General features: G+C 33.3%; 1 protein-coding gene across 1 annotated transcript in view; it reads right to left on the bottom strand.

The window, feature by feature from the left end:
• MSH4 (mutS homolog 4) overlaps positions 1-13,920 on the bottom strand; it is a 79,834-nt gene that overhangs the window by 15,598 nt on the left and 50,316 nt on the right. Inside the window, exons 12-17 of the mRNA XM_043575301.1 lie at positions 9,967-10,103; positions 8,855-8,958; positions 7,120-7,244; positions 5,030-5,230; positions 1,747-1,865; positions 296-424 (exon numbers count right to left, since the gene is read on the bottom strand). Of these exons, the coding sequence (XP_043431236.1) occupies positions 296-424; positions 1,747-1,865; positions 5,030-5,230; positions 7,120-7,244; positions 8,855-8,958; positions 9,967-10,103 (815 nt within the window). The remainder of the gene's footprint in view (positions 1-295; positions 425-1,746; positions 1,866-5,029; positions 5,231-7,119; positions 7,245-8,854; positions 8,959-9,966; positions 10,104-13,920) is intronic.

Genomic DNA, 13,920 nt, shown 5'->3' with positions numbered 1-13,920 from the left:
ATTATTGAAATGCTTTCATGTTTTGCTATTTAATTTGATTATAGACAAGTGACTAGTTTTAATATTATTTGTATTTCTTGATTTCCTCCTTTCTACACCATGATTATCATACTAGCTGTTCTGCTTCCATCAGAAATGAAATAATAAAAATATAAATGCTATGGTATGCTTTTACCACCTAAAATTGTTTAAAGAGCTTTCTATAGGTGTCTGTAAAATCCATTCATGATAAATATATAAAGGATACGTCAAAAAAGGACTAAGAATTAATACACTTAAAAGAGATAGAGAATACCTTTAAACTCAGCAGATATTCACAAACAGCATAACAAATGCCAATACCTTCTTCTGTATTAGTACCTCTGCCAAGCTCATCAATTAATATGAGTGATTTGTTATTAGCATTATGTAGAATGTATGCTATCTGGAAAATATAATTTTAATGTTATTCATTGTAACAAACAGCTGTCACTACCATTTAAAAAAATGAGGAAAAATCCAGTCTCTAATAATTCATCCAAAACATATTTTTATAAAGATATCCTGCTAGGCAGAAACTAACACATTGCTTTTCTTCTAAAAATCTCATGACTAATAATTTCAATAGAATAACTGATATATACATAAACAAACATGCATATGTGCATGAGACAACAGAGAGTAAATAACCATTATCTAAAATATTGATGTTTTAGATACAGTGAAGTAAAACTAAGCAATGAATTAAATATCTAAATAAAGCACAAAGATGGTCATTTTCTTCTCCACAAATGACTAATCAATTGTCATAACATACTCAAAACTATTTCTCAAGTTTATTTTAACATCTCTCTAGAGAGTAAAGAGAGAAAAATTAAAGAGAAAGTACCCAAGCCCATTGATTCCTATTTAAACCAATTTAAATACATGCTCAACAAGGACTAACTTTGACAGAAATGCTACTTCTCAACTGAAGAGTATTAATCTCTTTCTCAAAAAATAGAATTCCATCCACATTATGTCCTGACACAAAAGTAAATTTCATGGCCATTTTACCTTTCTGTAAGGCTAAGCTTCTTGAGAGCTAGGACCATTTAAAAATACACCTCAAGCACCTAGTATATTCTCCTACAGATACTCAATACATACTAAATAATTATGTAAAAGTCATACACAGTGTCATAAATAATAACCATTCTCCCCCTATCTACAAAAAGTTATCTAACTCTACAGTGGTCCATTAATTTCTACCTACTTAAGATAGCCCAAAAACTATACTGAATTCCTTTAGCCCTTCAAGTCTATTTGACATCTGGCTCAGATCAGAAAAAGGTGAGGACACATGGATTTTTACAGAAAGTGAAAATTCTAAAGGGGCATACACGATGGTGATTTTTAAAAGCATCCAATCATCTTTTATTTTAAAATCAAGCCTAACAGGAATGATAGATACTATGCAAAATGGTCTTGAATAGGTCATTGTTTTCTGAAAAGTCTTTTATATATTCCATGTAAAAACATGAAAGCATGTTTTTTGTTCAATAATACTAGCTTTTTCTCTAGAAGTGTATTTTTCAGTAAAACCTCTTCCATTTCCACATAAGACAGAAAGTAGGAAGCTGCTGTCTTTGACTGCCCTCTGTCTCTTGTAGAGGAGTATAAGCACATCTGCAAGTTTTAGTATAAGGAGAGTTTCTTACATAAAAATTGGTCATTAGTGGAAGAATTTAACATGAGTTTAACATAAGAAAAGTTTAGTTTAGGTACCTCTTTCATTTCCTTCATGAATGTTGATGAATTTGTTTCAATATCGTCATCAGTACTGATTCTTGTAAAAATCTGTTCAGCAATTCTAAAGGAAGAATATTCTGCTGGAACATATGATCCTGTAAAATAGAAGGTCAAAGTCAATTGAAATGTTTTAAAATATAAGTACTAATATTTTTCACTTTTCACCAACTCATTACTTATTAGCTGATCTAAGGATTACGTAGTAGAAAGAAGATCACTGGATGTAGAGTTAGATGACATGGTCCCAGCTCTGTCACTTATCATGTATCTTTGGGCACCAATTAGACTCTCCCAGTCTCATCTTTCTCATATATAAATGGAAATACTTGCCCTTACTATTGCACATAGTTATTTGGAAGTTAAATAATATAGCATAAATTCAAGTACATTAGAAATATTATAAACTTGAGCACCTGGGTGGCTCAGTTAAGCCTCTGACTCTTGATTTTGCCTAAGATAATGATCTCACCATTCTTGAGTTTGAGCCCTGTGTTGGGCTCTTTGCTGACAGGGTAGAGCCTATTTCGGATTCTCTCTCTCTTCCTCACTCTCTGTCCCACTCTCTTGCTCTCAAAGTAAATAAACTTAAAAAATACATTGACTTTAAAAAAAAAGAAATATTATAAGCCTCATAAAAATATAGTTAGATGAAAAACATTCAAAATATGAAAATTTGAAGGAAATGCTTATGAAGCCTAAATTGATATAACTGTTACAGAAAGATATATAAGGAAATATCTGTTATTAGAAATGTATAGAAATACCCAGAATTAGAATGAAAGCAAAACATTTATTTTTTTAAAAGTTTTCACCCATGAGTTTTCATCCATGAGACTATTTCTGCCTGAGAAGTTATCATACTAACTAATCTAAAATATTCACCCTTTGAAAGCAAATCAATCTGATTAATGCACCTATCTCTGTACAGAATGAGACATAAAAGGCATTCCAAAATCATAAGAGGATGAAAATATACAATGGGAAAAGTAGCAAGCATATAGAACAAAATGGTGAAATAAAGGGAGTGAAGAAACAAAACCCTGATTGTTTGAGGACTTAAAGCCAAGATAAGGATGAAGAATAGCATTATTCTCTAAGGAAAAATGACCAGCAGGAAAAGAAAGCATAAGTCAGGATAATACTACTAAAAATAAAAGTAACAATAACAATAGTGATTATAATGATCACACCTGAGAAAATAGATCTCTTAAATACAGCTTACTCATAGGATTTCCGGAAGGATCAATTGGGAAAATAAATGTGAAAGCCCCAAGTGGAGAATACAGCATATACAGAATACATTTGTACTTTCTCCTCTTAGTTCATTTGTATTTACCTTTACCAAAAAGGCTTTCTACATTTTTTTATCTAATTTATTACAGAAGCCCCCAGCTGATATTTTGCTTCTGGTCTGGCTCTCATCTAACCATACATCAGTCAGAGTGATCTATCCAAAGTCAAATCCAATCAGGCCATTCTCTTGTTTAAATTTCAAAAGCTCCCTATAGATCTCTGGGTAAAGTTCAATCTCCCCAGTGAAGTACCTAAGGCCCTTCATGATCTGGCTCCTGCCCATGTCTTTGGCTTTGTATCCTACTACTACTCACAGCCACTCTTTGCTCTCCAAAGGAATTACAAAACCTCTTGTACTTCCTTGGGCATACCATACTGTTTTTAGAACATGTTCTTACTGTGTCTGGAAAGTCTCCTTCTTTTTCACACCCTTACCTTATGTCCATCATATTTTATACACATTATTTCACTTAATCATTACAACAACTGTTAGAATTAGATACTATTATAATTTTCACTTACAGATAGGAAAACTAAGGAAGTTAAGTAATTTGCCTAAGATCACAGAGCTAGTAACTAGACAAGCTAGGTCTAGCTCCAAAGCCTATGTTCTTCATCTCCATGCCTTTCAAGTTCTACTATTTCCTTTACAATCAGATTATGTGAGATACTATATATACTTCTAGGTATCTTAGAGGTTTAAAATGAGTGACAAGTAGAATGATTTTCTTCTAATATTTGATAGGCTATTATCAAAAGAGACTAGGTTATTCTATGATACATAGAAGAATTAGGACTAATGAGTAGAAGTTATAGAAAGTCAGATTTCAATTCAGTATAATGAACGCTCTACAATTAGAGAGACCCAGCGATTGCATACTCTGTTCTTTTAAAAGGACAGAGCTCCTCACAAATACAAGCAAGATTATTATGTCACATATGAATCAGAACAAGATTAGCTAAGATGTCCTTTTCAATCCAATGAAACCATAAACCAAATAAAATATTTACTCTTCATTCACTCCTATCTGATTTTCTTTCCCAGTAATAAGGGTAAATCAGTACTATATCACCAATATTATTATTGCTGTATTCCCCTTACAATTCATTACATTAGGCCAGGGTTTATCAACCACCACACTACTAACATCTTGGGCTGGATAATTTTTCTGAGGTCTATCAAGGGTTGGGAGGAGGGTGGGGAGAAGACTGTTTTGCACACTGTAAGATGTTCAGCAACATCCCTGGACTCTACACTCCTCTCAGCTGTGACAATCAAAAATGTATCCAGATCGCCAAATTTGTGGGAGTGGGGGCTGGGGGGAGGCAAAATCATCCCTGATTGAGAACCACTGCATTAGGGCAAATCATCTCATTTCGGATTCATAGAGTTCTCAAGGAAACCTAGTTTTCAGAGCTAAGTTGTGCCTCTACACCAAGAAATACATGACAATGTTGGGCTAATGACAGCCATTTATATGCATGTGTGTGCACACATGTGTTAATGTATCAACTGCTGCGCCCAAGTTACTGGTAGCCCTTAATTAAGTTAAAGATGTTTCTCTCCCCAGTGTTATAATTTGGTAAAAATCTTACATGAGTTATTAAAGGTAGCAGCTTATCCTACTTATTTCACTTTTTCACAACAAAGCTCGGTTTTCAATCAGAAATAATGATATGATTCAGTTTAGTAATAATTGATACAACATTAATAGTTACAGTAAGGTGGTTTTAACTTGTTACATCCAACAAAATTTTTAGTACAGTACAATCCAAACTGGATGGAGCTTACCCAATACCAAATAGCAAAAGTTATAGTCTACATAGTAGACACATATACTTTTAAGTAAGAAAACCTCCTCCAAATTTCCTTGGGTTAATTAGGCACCTGGATCTAAAATACCAGGCACAAGGCATTTTAAATGAGGAGCAGAACTGGTAAGTATAAAGCAAAGCCATAACTTACCAATCTGGGCCATAATCTGACAAAGAGCAATCTGTTTTAAATATGTGGATTTCCCACTCATATTAGGTCCAGTTATGATCAAAAAATTACTTCCTTCTGTAATAAAGGTATTGTTGGCAATAGGTTTTTCCACAGATATTTTTTCAAGAATGGGATGCCAGCCCTGTTTGATTGCTAAAGTATCGGTAAATTCTGGCCGGACTGAAAAAACAAACAAACAAAAAAAAGAATTGTAAGATTAATATATTTAATGGCCTGTGGTGTTGTACATGGGACTTTACTAGGGTCAATTTGGGACAATAACATTAAGATATTATTTTACCCTAATCTCTACCTAAATCCCTCTAGATTATAATAGACACATTCTAATCACCATCACAACTTTTATTCACTTCCAGGGAACTGTAGGATTGAGTTCCTTGTCATTGTCCTGGGCTCTAAAACAGTTCATAACATTTTCAAATTTGTGTAGAATAAAGAATCAACTAGCCATTGATGACACTTTTAAAAAAACAATTAATCACCAGTACTACAAAATTGCACATTTACTTAATTCCCACCTTCAGCATTATTTCAAATTTGGCGTACTTAGCTTTTCAAGTGGGGTATGAATATAGAGTAAAACCAAATATAAAAATAATTTTATGTCCGAACCTTTATAGAAGTTTTGCCTAAAAAGAATACCCAGATAATAGTCAAAACAGACATAAAATATATTGTTAATTTATAGAAACAAATAGTGATGAGGTCTCCATGAATACCTTCCAAGGTAAAGGGAAAAAAAAGGGTGTGGGGACAAGTAAACACTAAAATCCTATGTGCCTCTAGAGGAAACACATGGATAAACTCAAAAGTATTCATTATAAAAGGAAGTTGGTTAGAAAATAATTTTTAAACTATTTCAAAAGCATTTTAACACCCAAAGTCATTATTTATAGGTTTGAGTTTCAGGATGATCCCTCTCAAATTAAAATGGGGCAACATCAAATATCTTAATAGTTAAGAAAACTATTATTAAAATAGTTAAGGTTTTTGACTCCAAAGGAGATCAAACAGACCGAAAAGCTCTGACTTATAAAATACCAATTGAGGGCGCCTGGGTGGCTCGGTCAGTTAAACCTCCAACTCTTGATTTCAGCTCAGGTTATGATCTTACATTTCGTGGGATCAAGCCCCACATCAGGCTCCATGCTAATAGCATGAAGCCTGCTTGGATTCTCTGTCTCTGCCCCTGCACTGCACTGGTGCATTCATGCACACTTTTTTTTTCTCTCAAAATAAATAAATACCTTAAAGAAAGAGAGAGAAAATAAAGCAACTGAAAAAGTTAACATTTCCATAAGAAATATAAAAATATGAAACAACTTTGTAAGATACTTATTTCCCATCAAAAACTAAGTGGCATAAGTACTTGAGAAATGTTACTGGTGATTTTAACTAGAAATTCAAAGTTATTAATGATACTAAGTCCACAATTATTCAACCTTAATTATCACATACTAGTTCTACAAATTTCTATACTGGATTATAGTTACTACTGGTAAGCTGGATAAGAAATTTCAAGGGGTTAATTTGAAGTCTTCATTTAATATTAGAAAATCACTTAACACTTATATTCAAGGCTTGTGTACAGACTTGGGATACAAAAATATATGACATAACTCCTGATCTTGAGATGCTCACATCTACAGAACTAGTTCAGAAAATATTCACTTTGGAGGTTCATTTCCCTCGTCCATGTCACACTCCTTCCAATTAGTCTTCAGATTTGCACTTTATCAGTTTGGATCATTGTAATTTCTACCAAGAAGGCAGCTTTTCGATCTTTCCTATTTGGGGAACATTCAAGTTTCTTGTAGTATTTTATTTTTCATTTATCAATTTCTCAGTAAACAATTTTCCAACTTTTAAAATGAATTTCAAGGGTAAATTTACTTTATTTTGAGTCTTAGTCTAAGACCACAGGCAAGAAACTACATTTCAGGTAAAAAAAAAAAAAAAGTACAACATTCATAATTGTTATATAAAATTGCTTGAAAGGAATACAAATTTCAGTATGCAACATATTTATCCCAAAGAAAGTAACCTACCATAGTCAGAAAGAGTGCAGGCATGAGCAAATGACAGTAGCATATCCAGCATTGACACAGTGTCAGATAGTTTATATAAGCAATGAATATGTTCATAAATCTCACTAAGCAATTTGCACACTATCCTGAAAGAATATGTTTGGTAAGTCAGGTAATGCTTTTAAAAAGGGACATACAATATAATTGTAAAACAATAAATTCATTGCTAACATAACATTCACAGTTCAGGTGTACACTATAGGTAAAGTCTACTGTTCTTTTGCCTCATTTTAGAAATTAAGAAATTGAAGTTCCTTGAGTTCACAGCACTTAGTAGCAAGAATGCATCTTCTGTGGGCACCTGGTGGCTCAGTCTACAAGAGTCAGCTACAAGAGTAGTTTTAACTCTTGATTTCAGCTCAGGTCATGATCCCACTGTTTGTGTGATCGAGCCCCAGGTCAGAGCCTGCTTGGGATTCTTTCTTCTCTCTGTCCCTCTCCTGTTTGTGCTTGTTCTCTGTCTCTCAAAAATAAATAAACAGTTTTAAAATGTTTAAAAAAAGAATGCATCTTCTGGTGGATTAACACTATGTTTTTGAAATTATTGGTTACTACATATGAATAAAATGAATTTTTATTAATAAAATTATTTTTATAGTCAAACAAGCCCTCACTATACAACAACAGATCCCACCTGCTAATAATTTTGTGCTCTTGCAAATGTGAAATTCAACACAAAAGTTACATATTTTCCCCTCTCTTTCTCTCTCACCACCCCCGCCAATATACACACACCCTAACAACATAATTATTTAAGCTTTTAATATGGGAAAGTTATTATACTGTGATATAATATACAAGGTTTTCCTTGGAGGGCATAACTGGCTCAGTTGGTAGAACATGTGACTCTTGGTGTCAGGGTTGTGAGTTCATGCCTCATGTTGGGTATAGAGATTACTTAAAAAAAAAAAAGTTTTTCCCTTACAAGAAGAAATATGCTCCCCAAAGCTACATATCCTTAATTTCTGTGCTCTATGCCCTAAAATTGTTTTGAAAGTCCAATATTTGTCTTTATCATTTCAGGTCACCAACAATGAGTGATCAATTTTTTTGCCTCCCTTCCCCATGAATGATCTATTTATTATTTCTATCTGTATTGCTACTGTTTCACGAATAGCAAGAGATTGACACTATTGTGATATATATATGCATGCCATGAGAAGTTGAGGGCTTACATACCATAGGAAAAGAATAAACTGAATCAAGCCCAAGATAAGCCCATGATGTGTCAAATTCTACAACATGGTGCAATGCATACTACAGAAGTATCAGTTACATATATATATGTATATATGTATATATGTATATATGTATATATGTATATATGTATATATGTATATATGTATATATATGTACATACATATGTATATATGTATATATGTATATATATGTACATACATATGTATATATGTATATATATGTATATATATGAATCTGATATATATATATATACATACATATATACATATATATATATATTGCAATTAGATTTGCCTGAATCTTCTATGAGGCTGAGTGATCCCAATCACAGTGACAGACTTTAAACGTTTTACTTGTTCTTCCAGGAAATGATCTTTCTTTGCTAACATTCATAATTTTATAATTTTCTGCAATCAGACAAAAAGCCAACTAATGAAATTTATCATAATGCCTCAAATTAACCAATTTAATATTCAAAAATTTCAAATGTGCTTACATATAAGTCATGTGATAGATCTCTCTCAAAGACTCCTGACATCTTTCATTCATTTTAATTAAATCTGTTGATGTAAAGGTATAAGAATTTTTCACTTTAGATATCTGCTAGGAAATGAAAAAACAAATGTCAAGATATGTGTACACTCATAAAATAAAACCTACAGATTTTAAACTGTACAGGTATTTAGGTTAATCACTTTAACTTTTGCGACAAAGCATCACAAAGAAACTCTCAAATAATGCCTGCAAAAAAGAAAAGATCACTTTTAAAGTTAAAGCAGGATTTTTTAACCTAGTCTATTCTGGCACAACTATTTTTACAGGTCTTAAAATTAAAATAGCCATGTAGAAATGTTAAACAGTACATCTTATCACCAAGCAACATGCATGACAGATGTAACTTTCACTCCATCTCTCACCCATCTTAGCCCTTGCCCTACTTTTGAACCTCACTCAAGCTCTAACCCCATTACTGTCTCCACCCATTCTTTACTTCATCTATCCCACATTATTTAGTATTACAGTGTTGTATTTAAAAACCCTAGAAGTTAAATGGTTTGTTTTTGCCAAAAGTTACCCCCTGGGAGCAGAGAAAGCAAAATTAGAGTGGGTTAGACTTTCCCAAACTGGTGTATCATGGGGAAGTTAATGTGTATTTAGGAAAAAAAAAATTTCCTGGTGCAAAGGTTTGGCAATACTAGACTTTAAAAAGTTAAGCAGATTTCTTTACTTCAGGACTTTTAAACCTTTAATAGGCAAATATGCACTAAGAACTACCTAAAACAGGAGATGGTACAATATTTTCCAAATTCCTTTGATCAAAAATATCCTTGGACTTTCTTTTTTTCATTTTCCTTTTTATATATACCAAGCTTCCAGAACTGTGGAATGCACTGTTTGGTCTTTCTCAAAAATAAACAAATAAATAAAAAATTTCTACCTCACTCTTATATTAATATATAACTGTTAGGTGAGTTGACAGGAGTAGAAGCAATATACAGAACATTCAGAAACTTGACATGTAAAATTCAAAGAATGTCTGAAAATATGTAAAATGTAATTCTGCAAAATCAGAAACAACAATTTACTAGCCAAAATGCTAAAATGAACCTTAATAAACTCTGAAGGAAGTTGATTATTGGGAAGGGCTGCACAATCTGTAGTCATCTGGATGAAAAATCCTCGAGCAGAGCTAAAACTTGTCCTTAAAGGAAGACTGTATTTTTCTGCGAGCTGTGAAATCATTCCTAGTGACCAGAAACAGGAAAAACAAAAAGAATTTTAATAAGAAAATTACTCTTTCTGTTTAAAGAAATCACATTTTCTTATTATTTTATATATAAATATGAAGGTCTTACTACTCTTAAACTTATATATAAAGATATTTAATGTCTAACATATATTTAAGCATTCTTTTAAGAAAAAATTGGTAGTACAAAGGTAGACATTTTGATAGGTACTTTGGAAGTAAAAACCTCTAAAAATTAAAATAAAAAATAAAACTATTTTATACTTTCTGTATTAGAATATTAGATTTTTTATTCATTTTTTTATTAATTAACTTTTTTGAAAAGGAAGAGAATCATATAAATTATAACAATCATTATTTCACAGTAAGAAATTCTCTCTACAAAACATATTTTGCAAAACAAAATATTTCAAAAAAATGGGTGATGTGACAAATAAAATTCCTAAAAAATCAAAATCTTCCTATAAACTTCAAACTCACCACAGAATTACGTGTATGCATATATATATATATATATATATATATATATATATACACACACACACACACGTGTGTGTGTGTGTGTGTGTGTGTGTGTATTTTTAATTTAAATCCAAGTTTGTTAACATATAGTGTCATAATGGCTTCAGGAATAGAACTTAGTGATTCATTCTTTACATATAACACCCAGTGTGCATCCCAACAAATGCCCTCCTTAATGTCTATCACCCATTTAGCTCATCCCCCACCCACTTCCCTCCAGCAACCCTTAGTTTATTCTCCATATTTAAAAGTCTTTTACGGTTGGCCTGCCTTTCTGTTTTTATATGATTTTTCCTTCCCTTCCCCTATGTTAATTATGAGTGAAATCATATATTTATCTTTCTCTGATCAACTTATTTCGCTTAGCATAATACATTCTAGCTCCATCCACATTGTTGCAAATGGCAGATTTCATTCTTTTTGATTGCCAAGTAATATTCCAACACACACACACACACACACACACACACACACACACACACTGTACATACCCCATATCTTTGCTATCCATTCATCAGTTGATGGACATTTGGGCTCTTTCCATACTTTGGCTATTGTTGATAGCACTGGTATAAACATTGGGGTGCATGTGCCCCTTGAAATCAGCATTTTTGTATCCTTTTGGTAAATACCTAGTAGTGCAATTGCTGGGTCATAGCATGCTCTATTTTTAATTTTTTGAGGAACCTCCATACTATTTTCCAGAGAGGCTGCACCAGTTTGCATTCCCATCAGCAGTGCAAGAGGGTTCCCCTTTGTCCACATCCTTGTCAACATCTGTTATTGCCTGAGTTGTTTATTTTAGCCATGCTAACAGGAGTGAGGTGGTATCTCATTGTGGTTTTGATTTGTATTTCCCTGATGATGAGTGATGTTGAGCATCTTTTAATGTGTCTGTTAGCCATCTGGATTTCTTCTTTAGAAAAGTGTGTGTTCATGTCTTTTGCCCACTTCTTCACTGGATTATTTTTTGAGTGGGGAGTTTTATAAGTTCTTTACAGATTTTGGATACCAACCCTTTATCTGTCACTTGTAAATATCTTCTCCCATTCCATAGGTTACCTTTTAGTTTTGTCCATTGTTTCCTTTGCTATCCAGAAGACTTTTATCTTGATGAGGTCCCAAAAGTTCATTTTTGCTTTTGTTCCCTTGCCTCTGGAGACCTCTGTAGTAAGAAGTTGCTGCAGCCAAGGTCAAAGAGGTCGTTGCTTGTTTTCTCCTCTAGGATTTTGATGGTTTCTTGTCTTACATTTAGGTCTTTCATTCATTTTGAATTTATTTTTGTGTATGGTTTAAGAAAGTGGTCCAAGTTCATTCTTCTGCATGTCACTGTCCAGTTTTCCCAACACTATTTGCTGAAGAGACTCTTTTTTGCATTTAATACTCTTTCCTGCTTTGTTGAAGATTAGTTGGCCACACATTTGTGGGTACATTTCTGTGTTCTCTAGTCTGTTCCATTGATCTATGTGTCTGTTTTTATGACAGTACTGTACTGTCTTAATGATTACAGCATTGTAATACATCTTGAAGTCCAGGATTGTGATGCCTCCAGGTTTGGTTTTCAACATTACTTTGGCTATTCGGGGCCTTTTCTGGTTCCATACAAATTTTAGAATGACTTGTTCTAGTTCTATGAAGAATATTGGTGTTATTTTGATAGGGATTGCATTGAATGTATAGATTGCTTTGGACACTATCAACATTTTAACAATATTTGTTCTTCCAACCCATGAGCATAGGATGTTTTCCATTTCTTTGTGTCCTCTTCAACTTCTTATATAAGCTTTCTATAGTTTTCAGCTTTTATCTCTTTGATTAGGTTTATTCCTACATATTGTATGGTTTTTGGTGCAATTGTAAATGGGATCAATTCCTTTATTTCTCTTTCTGCTGCTTCATTATTAGTGTATATAAATGCAACCTATTTCTGTACACTGATTTTATATCCTGTGACTTTGCTAGATTTATATATCAATTTTAGCAGTTTTGGGTGGAATTTTTTGGGTTTTCACATAGAGTATGACGTCACCTGCAAATAGCGAAAGTTTGACTTCTTCCTTGCTGATTTGGATGCATTTTGTTTCTTTGTGTTGCCGGATTGCTGACACTAGGACTTCCAACACTATGTTGAACAACAGTGGTGAGAGTGGACATTCCTGTCATGTTCCTGACCTTAGGGGGAAAGCTCTCAGTTTTTCCATTGAGGATGTTATTAGCAGTGGGTCTTTCGTATATGGCCTTTACGACCTTGAGGTATGTTCCTTTTATCCCTGCTCTCTTGAGGGTTTTCATCAAGAAAGAGTGCTGTATTTTTTCAAATGCTTTTCTGCATCTAGTGAGAGGATAATGTAGTTCTTATCCTTTCTTTCATTAATGTGATGTATCATGTTGATTGATTTGCAGATACTGAACCACCCCTATATCCCAGGAATAAATCCCACTTGATCATGGTAAATAATTCTTTTAATGTATTGCTAGATTCAGTTTGCTATATCTCATTGAGAACTTTTGCATCCATGTTCATCAGGGAGATTAGTCTGTAATTCTCCTTTGTGGAGGGGTCTTTGTCTGGTTTTGGAATCAAGGTAATGCTGGGCTCGTATATTTTTAACTTGATGACCATTAATGCTTTGAACATTACTTGTGAAAATTAACATCTTCATTCCTCAAAAATAGTTCCTCCCAACAAATTTCTTGCTCTTCTCAGTCATACAACCACTCTCAGGCTAGAAATTTCAATCAGCACCAATAGCTACATTTCCCTTTACCATGGCTATACCTACTCAATTATTAACTTGTAATTTCTTCCTTCACCTTTTGCATTTCTCTCTTCTCATATACATTGCTATCACTCTAATTTTTTAACTTGTAATAGTTTAAAATGGCCTCCCTGTCTCCATCGCTTCATCCAAACTCGAGCCTTCAAAGACTAAATTCTGGTACCTTAGTTTTGTCAAGGAATGCCCTATTCCATCCTAACCAATTGCCTTCCTTATCCCTTGAGATTTCCTTAGCTTTTGTCATTTGGTCTGTACCACTACTGGTAGATGGAATTCCTTTCTCGGCTATGCTATCTACTAAAACATTCTCATCCTCTATGCTTCCATATCCAGTCACTCTCTTGACCCCTCTAACTTGTTATATTTTTCTCATATATCTTATACCCTTGTGATATTATATGATCTATGTGGCTGATATACGTATCTCTATGTATACCTATTATACACAAACATGTATGTATGTGTGTGTTTCTTTATTGTCTGTCTCCACTACTATAATATAATCTCCATGAG

This window comes from Prionailurus bengalensis, chromosome C1 (assembly GCF_016509475.1).
Source record: "Prionailurus bengalensis isolate Pbe53 chromosome C1, Fcat_Pben_1.1_paternal_pri, whole genome shotgun sequence".
Classification (NCBI taxonomy): Eukaryota; Metazoa; Chordata; class Mammalia; order Carnivora; family Felidae; genus Prionailurus; species Prionailurus bengalensis.
The sequence above is the reverse complement of the archived record's forward strand: the minus strand, read 5'-3'. Positions and strand labels throughout refer to the sequence as shown.